This window comes from Bacillus rossius, chromosome 6 (genome assembly GCF_032445375.1).
Source record: "Bacillus rossius redtenbacheri isolate Brsri chromosome 6, Brsri_v3, whole genome shotgun sequence".
Classification (NCBI taxonomy): domain Eukaryota; kingdom Metazoa; phylum Arthropoda; class Insecta; order Phasmatodea; family Bacillidae; genus Bacillus; species Bacillus rossius.
This window is the reverse complement of record NC_086334.1, coordinates 64,308,586-64,322,110: the sequence shown is the minus strand read 5'-3', so window position 1 is coordinate 64,322,110 and position 13,525 is coordinate 64,308,586. Positions and strand designations below refer to the sequence as shown.

General features: G+C 49.8%; 1 protein-coding gene across 1 annotated transcript; it reads right to left on the bottom strand.

Moving 5' to 3' along the window:
- Window positions 1–9,845: 9,845 nt before the first annotated feature.
- On the bottom strand, window positions 9,846–10,517 carry LOC134533456 (uncharacterized). The gene has a single exon (XM_063370980.1). It carries the CDS (start codon window positions 10,515–10,517, stop codon window positions 9,846–9,848), a length of 672 nt encoding a protein of 223 aa, XP_063227050.1.
- Between the last annotated feature and the right edge of the window lie 3,008 nt (window positions 10,518–13,525).

Genomic DNA, 13,525 nt, shown 5'->3' with positions numbered 1-13,525 from the left:
TGTTGGTTCCAAAGAAAATCCAACAAAACTTTACACTTCACCTCGAAGATCTTCTGTATCTAAGAAATCACTGCATCAAGAGAGTTGGTACTGCTTTTTGTGCAAAGAAGATAGAGTGATAGACATGAGGGGTTGCAGTTTGTGTAAACGGTTTGTGCATGAAGAGTGTGTTGGACTTACCAAACATGACAAACAAGTATTTGTGTGTCCTACATGTGAAGTATAGTGGGATGTTTAAGTAACCGCATGTAGAATGTTTACATAGGTACTGGAAGTAGTTGTTCAGTTTGTATGTTTTATATTTGATTATCATGTGGCGAACTTATGGTGCATATGTACCCTAAGTTCGCCATTTGTAGACACACAATTTTTTATGTGTATACAAGTGCGCATACAGTATTCTTTGGCTTCACATCCATTTTATGGTGCCTTGATATATTTCTTTTACAATAAAATACCTACATAGTTTGACAAAAAAATATTTCCACATTTTAAAATTAAAAGTTTCTTAAGGTGGCGAACTTAGGGTAACCTACCTTAAGTGGTTCCTCGGTGTTAAAGAAATAGACTTTCTACCAGTAAATATCGTGCGCCTAGAAGAGTTCAAAACGCGCGGGACTCCGGGTCTGTACGAATTGCTGTATCGCAGGGATCCTAAAGTATATTCTCACAAAGACTTACAAGAGTACAAAAAACTGCTAGAGCTAACTAATGCACATTTTCGCGATAACGATCCAGATAGTGGAGTATATAAAGACGAATATCATGAAAAAATCGACATTCTCGCTAATCTCTTCAATGAACTAACAATACATGGTGAAGGTCTAAAAAAGCTAGAAAGTGGTCAGATATTTGACTATGTATATTGGGACGACACCAATGAATGAGTTGATCGTCTAAGAATACTACATGCTTCGCCTAGTGTAGGAAACAATTCGCACATCAACGAAATAGTCTCCATACTTGAAGAACTGAGGGAAGCCGGCTACATACAATGAGTCGAACCGGAATCGCTCACGAACTTCATGCTCCTGCGAGACAGAAATACCTTCGTCGCAAAGTCATAGTTCGTGGAATTGATGATTTTTTCCAGGCGGACCTTGTTGAGATGATACCGTATTCCCGATTGAATAAAGGTTTCAAGTACATGTTGACAGTCATCGATGTTTATAGCAAGTTCGCTTGGGCTAGACCTGTCAAATCAAAGACTGCAACTGAAGTAGCCAAGGCCATGAACAATATTTTGCGTGATGGACGTGTACCGTCGCACCTGCAAACGGACCTCGGGAAAGAATTCTACAATGCAACCTTCAAGGCTTTGATGAAGAAGTATGGCATCAGACACTACTCTACATTTAGTAACGTCAAAGCCTCCGTTGTCGAAAGGTTTAACAGAACTTTGCGTTCCAACATGTGGCGGCAGTTCACGGCTAACGGAAATTACAAGTGGCTTGACATCTTGCTGAAACTAATAAACGAGTATAATTCCACGGTGCATTCTACCACAAAAATGAAGCCAAAGGACGTAACGGACAATCGCCTGCTTCAAACAGTGTTTTCCAACACGAAGAAGAAAGATCCACGAAAGCGTAAAGCTAACGTCGGTGACATTGTGCGAATCTCCAAGCAGAAAGGTATCTTCGAGAAAGGTTTCACTGCGAACTGGAGTCCTGAACTATTCCGTGTGACACATGTGTGGGGTGTAAAAAATTACCCCGTGCGGGGGCAAACAGCCCACGTCCATCTCTACCTGCACCGCCAGTTACAAGCATTATTTTTCAACCCCGCTAACCTTGACTTCGCCAAGGTCACTTGCGTAAACGCAGTAGAGACGCAAAACTAAATTACAAGTTTGATTGGGTGTGCAGTAGGTTATTGCAGCGTTCAAAACAATTACATTATATGCAAACATTTAAATTTATTCCCGATAAATTAGAATACATGAACTACAGACAAGTAAAAAAAAAATATGTGAGAAACGACATAAAATTTACAAATGCTATACGTGAAGCCCGGCCGTAGCGATCACGTTAGCTGCGGCACAAAAAACCTTGCCATCGCATGAGTAAGTCTGTCCATCGCCGCGCGAGGGATGGGAGGGAGAGCCCACACGAAATCTTGACTTGCGTCCCAAAAACAACCTCTTCTTTCACCATTAATAAAATTAAAGTTTTACTTACATTGGTGCTCGCCGTGCCGTAGAAATTTACCAAAGTGTACCGCCTCGGGTACCCGGGCTGTAGACTGGGCGTAGAAGACCATGTTGCACAGTCAAATGACGCTGGTCGACGCACTTCGGGGGGTGGTGGATTAACACTCGCGACTTGCGAAAAAGTTAAAAATCGTTGATGCGAAATACGTTGCCGTACATTACAGGTTATCAAAAATACAATGCGGCTGATGCGGGCCGCGGCAACGATAACTCCGCGTAGCACTGTCCATGGTTAACCGTTCATACCGAAAAGTTGGTCGTGTCCCAACTCCTACGCACGGAGTTACCCTGGGATCTCACATTCACAACTGACCCGCCGTCGGTCAATCGCCCGCAAGCTTCTCTACAAGACTCCACACAGTCCAAACTGTCCGCTCGCCGCATACGTCACACTCCCGTGACGTCATCTACCCCCCTCCGCTAATTTCCCCCTCTTTCATGCGTGGACAAGTCCATTCAGTAGGGGTCAATGGCCGCACGTTAAACCACAGTACTTGATTAAATATGAACTAAAACTAGTAAAGACGTATATATAAAAATAAATATAAAAACATTACTTAAAAAATTGCGTTAAAATTATAATTAAACATAATAAACACTAAACATAATCACATGAGACACCCGAAGTGTCTCAACCTCCCCGACAAAAAAAAAATAAAAAAATACCCCTTTGTGTTATCTAACTATTAGGTCCGCGTAAAGTAAGTAACACTAAAAGCAACACGTAGAAGACGAAGTAAAAAAGACTTAAAAGAGCCGAGAAAGAGAAAAACACAAAACTAAGACACAGATAGCAAACTCGAAATAGCACCAAACGCTAACTGTAAAGCGCGACCTATAGCTAAACTCTCAAAAGGTTTTACAAAAAAAATTAAACTAAACTACAATAATTTAATCCTGAATATAAATTTAACCATTTAAAAAAAATACAGCGGCCATGAAACTTTTTTTCCAAAACAAATTTTCCTCAAATGGCTATTGGTAACTTAGATAAACGTCTAATGCATACTTAATTTATTAGAGTCCAAAAATCCAGCTACCTACGGCAAACATTACAATATGTAAATATAAAAGACTCGCTAAAACACTTTCAAAAATCACGAAATATATTCTTACAATCATAATTTAAATATGAATATAGATATAAAAGTATATAAATTTTCTCACTTATTTACATTAAAAATCCTTTATATCAATTGGAAACCAATTTACATTCGGACTACCCCCGACAATAGGGCTTCAACTGCGAAAGGTGATCTTTTTTCACGCGAAAATGGTTCCCACATTCTTCTAACAAAACGGTAACGGGCCCCAAAAATTTCTTAATTACATAAGGACCCCCAAAGGCATACATCAATTTCGCCATCTTACGCTTTCCTTTATCGCTGAGATGGTGCTCCCTACACAAAACTTCCTGGTTTACAGTAAACGGGTTCGGCAACCGCCCTTTATTATACTGACCCCTAACTACTTCCTTACTCTTTTCCAAATTCATCGCAACATCTACCCACACTTCTTCCAACTTATGTGGGCTATGAATTAACAAATTCTCTGGCGAAATGCCCCACACATTTAATAGGGGATGGCAGATGTCTCGCCCCAAGAATATTAACGCTGGCGTAAATCCAGTTGCCCCATGCTTGGTCATATTAAAAGCCATATTTAAAAAAATTAAAGGCTCATCCCATTTTTGATGGTCTTTCTCACTAAAGATAGTCATTGCTATTTTCACATTTTTATTTACCCTTTCAACAAGATTTGGGTTCGGATAATAAGGACTCGTTTTAATGTGTTTAATACCCCAATTAAGACACATGCTTTGAAACAGTTGACTGCAAAAATAACTGTCGTTATCCGTTACAACCTGTTCGGGCCCACCAAACAAACTCCACACCTTCTCCACAAGGGCTTTTATAATCTGGCTACTTTTCATATCCCTCAACGGCAAAAATACGCAATATTTACTAAAACCATCAACCAAAATTAACAAACAACTATTCCCTTTCGTCGACCTGGGTAAAGGACCGAAAACATCTAAAAATACCCTCTGCCAGGGGCGCGTAATACTCTCCACACTATGGTACCCAACTTTACTATTTTGAGGTTGTTTCGCCAACTGGCAGGATACACATCCTTTAACGTATTTTCTTACGTCCTCTTTAATGGTAGGCCAATAAAAATTATCAGAAAGTTTGTCTAAGGTTTTTTCGACGCCGTTGTGAGCTCCAACTTGTGAGTCATGAAAATAACGCATCAACATATTGACCAACGCACGTGGCACATACAACCTCCTCTTTCCCCCTTTACTGTAGTGCAGTTTTTCATTGTGAATCTCAAAATTTTTGTATTGGGGGAGTTGAATATTTTCCCGGATTTTTCTTACCTCCTCATCTTTATCTTGCAATTCCTTTAAATCAACAAAACCCTCTGGGAAATTTCCTAATACATTACAAACATCAAAATTCTCCTCACTCTCTTCGTCTGACCTTTCACCTACTTCTTCAATCTCCTCGGCATTATACATACGCGATAGCGCATCCGCTACCACATTCTCAGATCCTTTGACATGCTTAATTTTAAAATTAAATCTACTTAAGCGCATTACCCACCTCCCAATCTTACCCAACTGACGGGGGTGGGTAAACAGCCACGTCAATGCCTGATTGTCGGTGCACAAATCAAACTCTGCGTGCTCTAAAAACGTCTCTAATCCCTCCAAGGCATAAATACAGGCCAGCGCCTCCTTTTCATACACACTGTACTTCTGTTCATGTTGGTTTAGGGTACGACTGATGTACATTATAGGTTGCATTCCCAGGGGGCCTTCCTGCAATAATACTCCTCCCAAAGCCAAACTCGAGGCATCAACCTGCACCACAAACCTCTTTTCAAAATCGGGCAAGGATAAAACAGGCGGGCTTGAAATTGCTATTTTGAGTGCTTTAAACGCCTTTTCTTGTTCCTCCCCCCACTCAAAGGGTATCCCTTTCTTTTTTAAGTTATTTAAGGGGGCACAAAGTTCCGAATAATTCGGGATGAACCGGCTAAAAAACCCAATCATCCCCAAAAATCTCATAACCCCTTTAACATTTTTTGGAGGAGGATAACTGACAATAGGTGAGATTTTCAAAGGATCCATCACTAATTTACCCTCACCAATAATGAAACCTAAATAATGTATTTGCCGCTTTGCCCAACAAATTTTTTCAGGATTTAGGGTAAACCCAGCCTCTCTCAATTTACCTAACACTATGCGTAAATGCTCAATGTGCTCCTCCAAACTATTTGAATACACACAAATATCATCCAAAAAATTCAGAGCAAACTTGTATTGCACGTCCTGCAAAATTTTTCCTAAGATTCTTGACAGACATTGAGCTCCAAAATTCACCCCAAACGGCACGCGGGTCCACTCATAATGTCCCCAAGGGGTGACGAAACCAGTATATTTTCGGCTCGATTCATCTAAAATACATTGATGGAATGCAGCATTTAGGTCCAAGATGGTAAAAAACTTAGCCTTTCCTAGGTATTGAAAAATAGTATCTATTTTTGGTAATGGGAACGGATCAAGCCTAATCTTCTGATTCAAAAGGCGGTAGTCCAAAACAATACGAAATTCGCCAGCTTTCTTCTTCTTTACTAAAAATGCGGGTGACGCATAATTCGACTTTGAGGCAGTTATTATACCTTCTTTTTGCAAATCCTGAATAATTTCCCTAAAGGCTTTCATTTTTGGGGGTGAACACTGGTATGGTACGCATTTAATGGGGATATCGTCCGTCAACTGAATTTTATAGGGGTCCAAAATACATTTACCTACTCTTTTGGTAATGACATCCTGAAATTCATCAATCACTCCCTGAATTTTCTCAACTTCGCTTTTACTCAACCTTTCTCGGCACCCCTCTATCCCTCCACAAATTACCTGTTCGCTACCCTTGGGTTTTTCCAATCCAATACGATACTTTGGTGCAAAACCGAAACTTAACCTACGAGTCCGGCAATCAATAACCGCTCGAGTATCACTCAAAATATCAATTCCCAATATCATTTTATAAACCAAATTAGAAATCACATAAAATTCCCGATCCCACGAGAATTTATCCACTTTTATATGCATGATTATTTTCACAACACTCTTATGAATTTTCCCGTCAGCTGTTTGCACCTGTATACCTTCCCCCCTCTCTACAATATGCCCAACTCGTTTCCCTTGTTTCAGGCATTGCTCAAAAAATTCTTCGCTCACGAAACTCTTACTCGCTCCGGTGTCTACAAGGGCTTTGACTGTTTTCTTACCCACTTCTACCTCCACACATAAATTATTTCCACTTCGCATCACTAACATATGGTGCTTATCTTTAAATCGAAAATGATTAAGTTTCATATTCTGCCAACATCTACTCGTTAAATGACCACTTTTACCACAGAACCCGCAACACTTTGTCATGTCCACCATTTTGGCCTCGGCTGGTATGATAGCACAAGCCCCAAGTGCGCCACCCCTCCTACACAATCTATGGGCAGGAAATTTAGTTCGCCACCCGCCCCTAGATGGCAGACAAAGGGGAATGTAAATTAAGGTAACTTTGTCTACCTGCCCAGCCTAATTCAGGACAAATATGCAAATATATAGTGTTGTGACAAGAAACCTGTTAATGATACAAGTGAATGTAAAGAGTATTGTAATTCGAATATGTATGCACAGGAAGGGTACAGATGTGCCCTCCCTACTGAATATGTACATACATTGTATATTTACCCTGGCTGAGCTAAGCCAGGCAGAAAGTTCTTCCCAGTAAATTCTGGATAGATGGAGTGCGCTGGTTTCCCTTCAAAGGCATAGAATTGTTCAGGGGAATTTTTGCAAGCTATTTGAAGCAAATCAGTGCACTTTCGGCTTTATACTAACTGATTTCCTTTCAGCGATTTTAGCGAGCCGCCGAGACTTGCTGCTGCAAGTTCCTGAGTTGACCACCAGGAGTGCTCTTGTCGTAGATCTAGCTCTTAGCACCTAGATCCTCTTCTTGTGAGTGCTGTGTGCTACCGAATCGTAGCCTATAGGGGAGGTCGAGGGGGGGATCTGGAATGGATCCCCACCCGACGATGCCGAACCTGGGCGGAGGCGATCTCGGTCCGAATCCTTCGGCCGAAGCCACCATGTTGACCGACCGACCAACGCCGACGAAACCTTATGGACGAACAGCGAAAGCAACTGCATCTTCGCAACCATCGACGACGAAGCTGACCGCACCTGGTGTGGCGGCCTCTTCCGCGTCGGGGGGGGGCTCTGCCTTCGCCCTCGGCACCGGCGGGGGTCCGCCCCCAGAGCGCCAACATCAAGGTCAGCGACTCGAAACACCTCGCCGGCATCGACCTGTCCACTATTCCGACTGCTACCTCGTCTCCTACTCTGTCCGTCTACACCACTACCACCAACACTGCCTCTATCACCTCGCCCATCGTGACTGCCGCTCCCTCCTTACCCGTTCTCGTCGTTGACGCGCCTGTGGACCCCATGGACACCGCCGCTCCAGCTACTTCAGACGACGACTTTGGGTTCGTGAAGCCTCGGAAGACCACCAAGCGGCCTCTCCGCGACGTGCTCTCTTCGGATGACGCCGTCCCAGTGGAAAACCGCTACGGATCCTTATCCTCCTTGCCTGACTCTGACATCGACGACGCCGCATCATCTGCTCCTCCTCTCACCACCAAGCCTCGTCGTACCCAGCACCCGAAGAGACATAAGACTGTTGCCGCGCCGCCCCAGCCTCAACCTTCTACATCTGTCTCCCCTCCGCAACCTCAGCCATCCACGTCTCAGCGGCCGGCCACCTCTGCTCCGTCTGCACCTAAGCCGCCTCGCATGCCACCCATTGGCATTCGCTCCTCGCCGACCGCTCAACCCTTCCTCCACATCAAACACTTGCAGTCCTTGCTCACCGGTCCACTCACCGCCACCTCCATTAACGACCGTACGTCTTTCTACACTGCTAATCCTCACGACCATCAGTTCCTCTACGACCACCTCAAGAGACATGGCTACCAGCCCTACACCCACCTGCGTCCCGACGAGCGCACCGACCGTGTTGTGGTCAAGCGCCTGCCCTCCTCCACCACCGCGGACGAGGTCAAGGAGGCTCTCCTGGACCTCGGCCTCCCGGTGGGCACCGTCTTGCCGCTCCGCACCTCCGCCGACTCAACAACCCGGCCCTTCCTCGTCTGCACCAACGGACTAGGGGAGGCGACGCGGTTCCTCAAACTGAAGACGCTAGGCTGCTGGGTGGTGACCGTAGAGCGCTACCGGGGCTCTGGGAGGGTACCCCAGTGCTATCGGTGCCAGTCCACCGGACATCCATCGACACGCTGCGAGCGGGACCCCAGGTGTATCAAATGCGCTGGGCACCACTGGTCGCGAGACTGCACCTCTACGACTAAAAAGTGTGTCAATTGCGACGGGCCGCACTTTGCTACCTCGACGGACTGCCGTGTCATACAGGCATACATCCGACGACACCTGCCGCGACCTGCTGACCCGACGATGACGACCGACGCTCCGCGCCCGTCTGCTCCGCTCCCTTCTGACGTTCGGGCTTTCCCGGCCCTGCGGGCTCCTGCTTGGCAGGGCCGCGACCCGCCTTCCTCCTCTTCCCGGGCACCACCTCTTGCTCACCTCCCCTCATCCTCTTCACAGAGGCCACCCGCCACGTCATCCACTTCCACTCGCCCCGCCGATGCCGACTCAGACGACACTTCGCTGACATCCATGTTGAGGGAACTCATCACGCTCATCCGCCACTATCTGCCACTCATCCGCCAGGTCCTGATGGCGCTTTCCCGTGCCCAGACCCCATCGGAGAAATTTGAGGTGCTCCTCCAGGCCCTCCTCAATTTCTTTGATGAATCACGCCCCACCCCTTAGTATCCTTATCTGGAACACCTTCTCCCTTCCTCCCAAACTCCACGATCTTCTCCACCTTCTCCGGGTGCATTCTCCCGATGTCGTGTTCCTCGCAGAAACCTGGCTCGACCCCCCCCCACACCCCTCCATATTCCGGGGTACGCCGTTCACCGCACCGATCGTGATGGTCGGGGCGGAGGGGTGGCGTTACTCGTCCGCGCTACATTGTCCCACCATCGTCGTCTCGTTCCATCTTCCCCCGCGGCCGAGGCTGTCGCCGTGCGTTTGCACGGTTTTCCGTACTCCCTGACTTTGGTCTCCCTCTATCTCCCGCCCCAATTCCCCTTCCCTACCGACGACATTGTGGCCCTCGGGCGGCTCGACGCCCACGTCGTGCTGGCCGGGGACTACAATGTGACCCATCCTTTTTGGGGCTGCGCTGCCGCGAACCGGCGGGGCAGCTCCCTCCGTCAATTCCTCCGGCGTACTCACCTTTCTCTTCACGCACCACCCACACCGACCTTCTATCCGGCCCAGCGCCATCGCCGCCCCAGTGTCATCGACCTCGCTCTCTCATCACCCCTTCCCGTCATTTCTCACCTTCGCACCATCACCGCCGGTACTTCCGACCACTTGCCTGTCCTCGGCTCGCTCCACTTCTTTCCTCACACCAACCCTCACCTCCCCCGGTACGACTTCATCCACGCCGACTGGTATGGCTTCCAGGATTCACTCTCCGCTGCTCTGGACCTCACGCTTCCCTTCGCCACTCCTGCTCAACTCGACGACCGAGTCCTCTACTTTTCCGACGCCATCTCTACGGCTGCTTCTTCTCACATTCCGCTCGCGCCTCCGCGCCCTCTCATCGTCCCCTTCCCGCCGTATCTCCGTGATGCCGTGTCCTTGCGCAACCGCTTCCGTGGTCGCTGGCAGGCGAGCCGCTCCCTGCTGCATCGCCGAGTTTACCTGGTGCTCCGGGGGTGGTGCCGCCGGTTGATCGCGGGGTGGAGGGCCCGACTGGAGGCGCGGCGCCTCGGCTCCCTCACCGCTACCTCTGGCTCTCTGTGGTCTTACGTCCGTCGCCTTCGTTCCGTCCCCACCTCCATCCCTCCCCTCACTCTTCCTGTCGGGGTGGCGGAGACGGCTTCGGAGCGGACCGAGGCGGTCGCCGCCTACCTCGCCACCACCTTCGCCTCCGCCCCCCACCCCACCTTGTCGTCGGAGTCCTCGGACGATGATGATGCTCCTTTCCCCTTGTCCGGTCACGTCACTCTCCCCCTCCTCCCTGATGTCCTGCCCTTCCCGCTTGCCACGCCTTCTGAAGTCACCTCTCTGCTCTCCCATCTCAAGTTTCGTTCGGCCCCCGGCTCCGACTTCATTCCCGCCCCCGTTCTGCACCATCTTCCCCGTAAAGCCACTGTTTTTCTCACTCGCATCATTAACGCCATGTTCATCCTCTGCCATTTTCCGTCTCCTTGGAAACTCGCCATTGTATCGCCCATCCCCAAGCCCGGCAAGCCTTCATCCTTACCTTCCTCCTACCGTCCTATCTCTCTTCTCCCCATCCTCTCCAAGATCGCAGAGAGAGTCATCCACCGGCGCCTTCTTCTTCAAGTCAACACCCTTCACCTGCTCCCCCATCACCAGTTCGGTTTCCGCCCCCGTCATTCCACCACCCACGCCATTGCTCGTGTGGAACTCCTGGTGGTGCAGGGGTTCGCCAGGCGGCAACACACGGGCATGGTGCTCTTGGACCTGGCCCGTGCATTCGACTCCGTTCCGCATTCCCAACTCATCTCTCGCCTCTCCGCCATCGGTCTTCCGCCGCACCTGGTCCGTCTCCTCTGCTCGTTCCTGGGGGGTCGCTCCTTCCGGGTTCGAGTAGAGGGGACGCTTTCCGCACCCCGGCCCATTCTCGCCGGCGTCCCCCAGGGCGCCATTCTCTCGCCTCTCCTGTTCGCCCTCCACATTTCCGACTTGCAGCCCCCGCCTGGGACCTACCTGGTGCAGTACGCCGACGATACCTGTCTCCTCGCCTCCTCCGTCTCCGAGCGGCTGCTCGGCGACCGCCTTGCCCGCGGACTCACCTCACTCAACGCCCAGTTCCTTGCGCACGGCATTGGCTTGAATCACTCCAAATCACGCTCTATCATTTTCTCCCGTCTTCATCCTCACCAGGACCGCCCCCCCCGCATCTCCACCGTAGTCGTCCCTTGGTCGCCCACCCTCCGCTATCTCGGGGTCACCCTCGATCGTTCGTTCACTTTTCTTCCGCACCTGGAATCCGTCCGCACCAAGTCCCGCGCCATCTTGGCCCAGCTGGCCACCGTACTCAGGCCGTCCTCTGCCGTTCCGCTCCCATTTCGCCTCACCGCATATCGCTCATATGTCATCTCACATTTCATCTACGCCTGCCCGGTCTGGGTTCACTCATCTCGTTCCAACCTTCGACCTGTCACGTGCTCATATTTTCTTGGTGCCCGCCTTCTCCTCGGCCTCCCTCGCGCCACGCTCCGCCAGACACTGTTGGACAGGACGGGACTTCCGCACCTCCACCACCTGCTCTGTCAGACGACCGACACTTTCCTCCGTCGTTGCCGACGTAGCGACAATCCGTACATTCGGCAGCTGGCGGAGCCGCCGCCCGACGCACCGCACCCACGACGTCCGCTTTTCAGTTACGATCACTTACTTGACGAAGGACAGCCGGACGACGTAGGCGCGGCCGGTGGTCCAGACAGATGACCCTGGGGCCTCCACGCCGACTGGTAGCACTGTGGGAACCCCATCCTCCTCGGCGCCGCCATGATGATCTTCTCTCCGCTGTTCCGCGCCGGCCCATCAACGGCGCGGCACCATCCGAGCCCTGAGGACCCCCCAGCAGCCGTGAAGAACTCGCCCATCAATAAGTAGCTGAGCATCAAGGACGACCTCGTCGGGGAAGCTCTGCTTTGTTGTTGAATAAAGACTATTGTCACCTTGCAGGCCTTGTGCCCATGTACCAATCTTTTATTGTACCTTGTGCCCTTTTTTATTAAATAATGGATTTTTTGGTGGGTGACTCCCTTCAGTAAGAGTCCCCTTTGTAAAAAAAAAAAAAAAAAAACACTTGAGCAGTATTGTATTAGGCAGCGACCTCCCTGGAGGACCGCTCCTACTCCCACCCCCTCTGGTAGGTAGCGACCTCTCTGAAGGACCGCTCCTACCCCTTCCCTCCTCTGGTAGGCAGCGACCTCTCTACAGGACCGCTCCTACCCCTTCCCTCCTCCGGTAGGCAGCGACCTCTCTGGGGGACTGCTCCTACCTCTCCCTTCTATTGGGCAGCGACCCCTACTCGGGGACCGCTCCCGCTCCTCCCTGTGCCCCTCCCAGAAGCCCGGGACAAGTCAATTTGGCGCCCAACGTGGGGCCAGTCAGCTTGGATAACCTGAGGACCACGCCCTGCCTCTACGAGAGCCATCAGCACAGCCAGAGCCACATCCACTTCCAGGAGTGCAGAAAACACCTGGTGGTGCCCAACCCAACTGAAGGATGTCTTCTGGATCCTGTGCCGCACCTCGCTGCAGTGCACCGGATGGACCCAGCATTCCCTGTGTATGCTGCAATGCCCAGTTTCACCTACAATGCCTTGGTATCGTGGAACAAGTCAGTGAACAGGCATATATCCACATATGCCAGCCCTGCAGACAACTTCTGGTAGAAAAGAAGCCAACAGTTCCAGCTCCCCGGCGCTGCTTCGCGCCTAACTGCCCGGAGACAGCCCTAGTCATCGTCACCTGCCAGGCCCGCCATCGCGACTACCATCTCGCCTGTCTAGGCTGGGAAGATACACCACTGGACCTTGCTGGGATGTCGTTTACCTGCGCCCAGTGTAGAGTGAATCCCACGTTACCTTCAAGTACAGGAACTGCAAGTGTACCTCGGCCCTTTAGAGGGCAGGATCATGAGGACCCTGTGCAATCTGTCCACCAATGGGAGCAAGCCCTACGGGCACATGCAATCCACCCCACCGAATGGGTGGACCAGATAGGTCCATTACTACTTGGGGAAGCCTCTAGATGGTGGAATAACCATGAAGGGCTGTATGACACCTGGGAAGAGTTCACAGGGGGCTTCCTGAACCATTTTGGAAACCAATCAAGACTGGCAAAGCTTACTGCCCAATTATATGGTACCAAACAAAAGGAAGGAGAGGATGTCGAAAGTTTCTTACTACAGAAAAGGAAACTTTATAAGAGGCTACACCCAGGGAGAGACCCTAATGAATTTCTTCCTACCTTGTTGGAGCTGGTGCGGCCCAACCTACGGCCCTTTCTACGGCATCCGCCTCCCGAGAATTTATCCGAACTTATGGTTCGAGCCACTGCCGTGCAGCGAGACTGTCTCGAAACTAGGGGCACTGTAACAAG